Raw genomic sequence first — 6,523 nt, 5'->3', positions numbered from 1 at the left:
AGTAGATGTGGCCCCGAGAGGGTTCTGAGGCAAAAGATTGATCCCTGGACTACCACAATTGCCCATAGTAGGGCTATAGTTTTAAACGCACTACAGTGCCTTTTTCAAGGGCTATCTAGCAGAGTATAGCTGTTTAATCTCTTCAACCTAATCAAATTGGAAATGCATCATTAATTAATTAGAACTCTGGAAACACATCAAAAATTAGTTGGGGGTGTTTCTCATTTAATTGCCAGGATCTATTTTTCAATCAGGATATCCTCTCTGTGTACACGTTACCAGAGACCACCGGCAAAGACAAAATAGATTTAAGTGAAAAGCCTATCATCTCTGCCAAATTCCACTATGTATCAACTCAGTTTCCTAGTCAATACATGACAAAATTACAGCATTTAAATCAACCACAGCTACATCCTATGCTGTATAAAAAAGCACAAAAAAACTCCACCTTGCTGACATTTGGATCCTTACCAGGAAATTTGTATTTATTGCATTCAGACAAATAGAAACTTCCACAAAGGCATAAAATAATAGACTGTTATTAGCTATCTCATTCCTAGATGAAAAGATATACTTGGAAAAGTGGTGGTCAACCTTTGTTTCTGTAAATGCTTTGAACATCCCTTAAGTTCCAATCAGCATGACTAATGGTGAGGGATTCTGGGAGCTGAAGTCCAAATACAGCTATATATAGAAGCAGCAGGGTGTGATGGTTTGGTCATTGGACTAAAACACTAAGTTACCAGGGTTCAAATCCCAGCTCTGCCATGTAAACTCACTGGGTGACCTTGGGCAAGTCACACTTTCTCAACCTCAGAGGATGGCAGTGAAAAAAACCCTCTCAAGAAATTTGCCAAGAAAACTATATGATAGATTTGCCATAAATCGAAAATGACTTGGAGGCACACAACAACATAGAAGCAAAAGTTTAGAATCACTGTTTTGAAAAACCAGCTTTGGTGTGGTCCTCCAGATGTTGCTGGACTTTCACAATTGGCTATGCTGGGTATGGCTGATAGGAGTTGGGAGCTGAAAGTTACTCATCCTTGCTATACATGTTTACTCATAACAAAGCCCACAAATTTTAGTGGAATGTATTCCCAGGAAGATTTAGGACAGGGAGAGAAATCATGCTGGCCTCCAGATGTTTTGACCTACAACTGCCAACAGCCCTAGCCAGCATAGCCAGTTGTGAGGAATTTTGGAACTAGCAGTCCTATAACCTCTCCAAACCATATGATCTCCACTCTTAAACCAAAATTAGCTGGGCCCAGGAGCCACAGAAAGCAATAAGACTTCACTGGCAGTGCATATCTACTAAGTTCCACTAAATTCAGTGCTCACAGTGGTTATAGGGTTGTGGCTCTAATGATGATTAATTTATTTTATAGGATTCAGTGGGTTGTATCCAGATGTCCTAAGAGTAGCCACATTGTAAACCATGACACTCGATTTAGGTCCAAAACACACTGAAGAAATAATCCAAATTGAGACTGCTTTAAGTGCCCTGGTTCAATGCTAGGGAATTCTGGGAACTGTAGTTTTGTGAGCCTTCTCTGTCAGAGAGCTCTGGTGCCACAATATACTACAATTCCCAGGATTCCCTAGCACTGGTACTGGTATTGGCTAAAGACTTAAAGATGCTAAGATGTCGTGAAAGGACTGTATGAGTAAATCTCAAAAGTAATATGGAAAAAAATAATGTTTTCTAAAGGAATTATTCTGCAACCTGTTTGCCTTGTCTTTCTTGCCCGTTGTTCAAGAAGATAAGTATAAACAGTTAAACATTATAGAACATTTTTCTCAGAAAATTCATGTCAAGAATAGAGACATTGACAAAGTGCTGCATTTAGAAAAAAAATCAGAATTAAGTATATCTGAAAGCTGCTGTTTTTGTTTTCAGATACCTGTGTAAGGACATTAATCTCATCCTCAGGCAACTCTATTAAGTCAATAGAGTCAGGTGACAAAATGGGAGGAGAAACATTATAGCATCAATTGTTTCAAGAAATAAAAGAGCTTTTTTCTTATAAATTGAACAAGCTGTGTAACTGCCATTCACTTTTTGCATTCTGCTTCCCTCTATCAGAGGTGCCAATTGTCATCTGGGGTGCATCAAATTTCACAACAGGTGGATTTGGAAAAAGAAGATAGTACTGAGAAAATGCAGAGTTTAAGGTAAATAAATACACTTTGTCAGGTGAACTAGCATGTGAACTAAATTTGCAATTTCATTGTAGACATCTCTTAGCAATTTAGTAATCATTTTCTACCTTCTCCTAAAAAATCAGGGAATGAACTATGTTTTAGGCATAGCAGAACTTTCTTCAATGTATTCAGTGATTTTTATATCTAAGGACTAATTTAATTTTGCTTCATGGATGTATTATTATAATTTCTGAAGTTACAGTGATGTATTCCTATTGTGGTTGTGTTTAAACTAATTTCAACTAACATGTTGCTCTGAAATGAAGCTGGTTGTCTTTTTGTCATTTACTTAGATTTCTCTGTTTCAGGGTTTTGATTGGTGTGGCTCTGTCAGTACAACTGATCCAGATAGGATATGGTAAGGATTTTTTTAAAATTAAGGTAATATGCATGTAACCAAACTAAAGATGCTGCTGTGAATCATTCACCTGCATTTGCCATTTGTTCTGTTTGCCAATTGTTCTATGTAATTTAAGCAGCAGCAACAACAATATAATAAATATAATAAAGATTTTGCTATGAATCATTCACCTTAAAAAACAACAACCTGCAAATACCATTTTGAGGCCCCACCATTGTAGAAATGGAGAGCATCTCCCCACGACAACTTTCCAGAAACTAGGGAATCTGATATAGGAACTCTAAAAGATTATAGGACCTTTATAGCATGGTGCCTGATAGGCAAATACACCAGCAGAAGAATGTCTGTGTTGTAATCAATGGATATGCTGGAACTGTTTAGACCTCCCTTAGCTGACTTGTCTCACAGTGAGAGCCTCTTGACAGGTTCCAAATGTGATAGGATGCAACAATATTCTCCTACAAAATCCTAGGAATATATTACATCTGATGTTAAAATAATTCTAAAACTGAACTTCAGTTTTCTGTTCCTAGGTGTAGATCCTCTCTTTATTTTCTGATCCCTATTGCAATGAAAGCAACTTCATTTAAAAAGGAAATGATGGCATTTATTTTTGATGTTACAATAGCTGTTGTATGCTCACTGATGGATGATCTGGATATTTTCTCTCTTTAAAGCTTGTGAAGGAGAAGGTTGTGATAACATCTCAAACCACAAGAAGCTGAATACACCTCTGGAAACTTTTAATGTTCTGAATAATCTCAATTCTGAGAAGAAGAAGAACAAATCTTCCAATGTTTTACCTTTCATTGGGATCACAGATGGTATGTTACTTGTTGAATGAACAGCTGTCTATTTCCTGGGCCAGATAGAATTTTTCAAAATATATATTTTTAAAAAGATAGATTTGTTAAACTGAAATATGTTCACTCAGATGTACCTTGTACTGAGCTCAAGGGGCTGTTGAACTTGTTTTCATAATGACTGATTACAGGTGTTCCCTCTTGAAAAGATAGTTTTGTTGCTAGATAATTGGGAAGATTATCTAGAACTAGACCATCAACTATGTTTTGCATTAGCACAACAAAACAGTTGCTTAAAGAAGGGCAACTAGGCATACTAAAATCCAATACATGCCCAGAACACCTGTTGCTTGTATCATATCCATTTAAGGCCAAAGATTGAACAGAATAATGCAAACATGTTCTGTTTGCCTTCTCTTGGTAACCTTGCCTGTCCTTTTCTTTGAATTCCACAGAAAAAAATGGAAACATCTCTCCAGATGCTCAAAGGAAAGGATAATTAGTTAAATAGAGCCCAGCACATTTCACCCTTTGTATACTCTTTAGGGCCTTCTTCAAGGGCTGCTTAGAATCAAAAGTTTAGAAATTTCTGGACCAGGAACTCAAACCATTTACTTGGCTAACAAAAATATTAAGACCTTGAGTATACAGAAGCTGAAACAGATCAGGCTGTCTGCTTAATAAAAAAACCCCATCTTTGTTGTTGTTGTTGTTACCTTTTAACAACAACAACAAAAACAAAGTTCAACCATATTACATATCTATATTCATACCATTATATTAACCTCTACTATTAAATCTTATATAATCTTGTTATTTTTTCTTTGATATACACCTATATACATCTGTAAAGTACTTCAAGTATTTCTCTTAATATTGTTTCATCTCTGTTTTCCATAAGTTAGATATTTTTTCCCATTTGTCTTCATGGGTTTGCAGTGTCTTATTGCTCATGTACATTGTTAATTTGTCCATCTGTGCCATTTCCATTAGTTTTAAGATCTAATCACCTATATTTGGGATTTGTCAGTCTTTCCACTTCTTAGTGTAGGCCAGTCTAGCAGCTGTTACTGCATATAGGAGTATACACCCATTACTTTCCCTGTCTGAATTCCAAAACTAGTTAGTATATTTAATAGATAATTTTTGTGTTTCTGTTATTCCATTGTGTATTTCCCTCCACTATTATTTAGTCTTATCACACTTCCACCACATATGATAGAAGGTACCATTTGTTTGCCCACATTTCCAACAATTATTTTTTGGTTTGTTATATATTTTGGCTATCTCCACTGGTGTTAGAAGCCATCTGTAGAAAAGCTGCTGAGCATCTTGAGACATGTCTCCAGTTTTCAGAATTCAGTGGATGCTCCCCAGTTTCTGACTCTTTTCTTTGCTATGGATGCCTAAATGTATTTCTAAATGCTTAATTTATTGTAATCCTAAAAATTAGTAGTTAAAGTGGGTGTTACACTGGGTCTTAGGAAATACTGATTCCACTCTCCTGAATGTCTGTGTTGTAGGAATGCTCTTTTTTTCAGACTAAACCATCTGACAGTTATTATAATGATGGAAGTAGGGGGGATGAGAGCCTATTAGTTCATTAGAAGAAAAGAGTGCATAAAATGTAACTCATTAAAAATAATTACAATGTTGGAAATCACCTTAAAGGTCATCTAGATCAACCCTATCCAATTAGTACATGAAATCTGTTGCTGCAGCAACTCTTCAATGTGTAAGCTTTTGAGTCCAATTATACTAGACATGGGGCCCTTTCACACCTTACAGTTATAGTGCTATAACACAGTGGTTCTACTTTAACCAACATGTTTTCATCCTACGGAATTCTGTAGTTTTTAGATTAGGAAGGGATATTTATAATTCAGCCTTATAAACTCAGAACTGTTTCCATCCAGAACAAAGGTCACAGTGTTCTTTGTTAGTGTGTCATTTGTAGTGGTCACTTTCATCAAAATAAAATCTGTTATGAAACGTGCACAAGATTATTATTATTTTTGTAGCAATAATAACACAATTAGGGTGGGGTGTTACCTTGGGGTTTTCTTGGCAAGATTTGCTCAGAGTGGGTTTGCCTTTACCTTCCTCTGTGGATAAAAGAGTGTGACTTGTCCAGGGTCACCCAGTTGGGTTTTCTTGGTTCAGTAGAGATTCAGACCCTGGTTTCTAGGGTCATATTCCAACATTCAAACCATTGCACCATGCTGGCTCCCAATATTTAGGAATAGACCACCTATAATCTATGCAAGATTCCCCATACCATTTTATAAGTTAGCTGGTTTTTTAAATCAGTATTTCAGTAGCTGATGAATCTCACTGTATTGTATTTTATTTTTCCATGCTCTTTATTCCAGCCAGCAAATTGAACAAACATTGTTGTCAAAATGGAGGGACTTGTTTCCTGGGGACCTTTTGCATATGTCCCAAACACTTCACTGGAAGACACTGTGAATATGACACAAGGATCAGGTATGTAAAAGTGTGTTGTGTATTAGTGAATGTAATGCTTTTAACCAGGGGTGCTTCCTCCCAAAATTTTTAGGGGGGAAATTGAAAAATAAAATATCTCCAAAGTCTCCTAATGGCTCTGGAACAATTTTCCATTTAATTTAATTTAATTTTTTGCCACCTCCTGGGCCATTTTAGGCCCAGGATATACCCTTTTTTCTGACAGGAAGTGATCCAGAGTTTGATTTGTGGATGGATGTTTGTCTGGGAATAATAGGACCTCATCTTTCTTCATGTGTTTCCCATTTTCTTAGGAGTTGTGGTGCACTTGGACATGGCGAGTGGTCTCAAGAAGGATGTCAGTTGTGCCGGTGCATTTATGGGACTCTCAACTGTTTTACCCAAGCTGGATGTGGTAAGAGATAGCATCATCTAAATAAACATTTAGATTTCTAATTTGGATAGGGTTTCAGGTGGCAGAACTATAAGGGGTTGTGATTCACTGGTATATTAGTCAAAAGAGAAAGAAACGAAGAGGAGGAGTAAGTTAGAGGAAGGAGCTATTCAGGGTCATAGAGACTGGTTTCCTAGACTGCATCTACACTGCAGAAATAATTCAGTTTGACACTGCTTTAGATGGCATGGCTCAATGCTATGGAATTCTGGGATTTTGTGAGATATTTAG

At 36.7% G+C, this 6,523-nt stretch overlaps 1 protein-coding gene across 1 annotated transcript; it reads left to right on the top strand.

Moving 5' to 3' along the window:
- Positions 1-2,164: 2,164 nt before the first annotated feature.
- Positions 2,165-6,264, top strand: TDGF1 (teratocarcinoma-derived growth factor 1). Its single transcript, XM_042448494.1, has 5 exons — positions 2,165-2,178; positions 2,517-2,566; positions 3,247-3,393; positions 5,745-5,859; positions 6,153-6,264. Exons 1-5 carry the CDS (start codon positions 2,165-2,167, stop codon positions 6,262-6,264), a joined length of 438 nt encoding a protein of 145 aa, XP_042304428.1.
- Positions 6,265-6,523: the final 259 nt, after the last annotated feature.

The sequence above is a fragment of the Sceloporus undulatus genome, chromosome 2 (genome assembly GCF_019175285.1).
Source record: "Sceloporus undulatus isolate JIND9_A2432 ecotype Alabama chromosome 2, SceUnd_v1.1, whole genome shotgun sequence".
Lineage (NCBI taxonomy): Eukaryota > Metazoa > Chordata > Lepidosauria > Squamata > Phrynosomatidae > Sceloporus > Sceloporus undulatus.
Note: the sequence above shows the minus strand (reverse complement) of the source record. Positions and strands in the feature narration are given on the sequence as shown.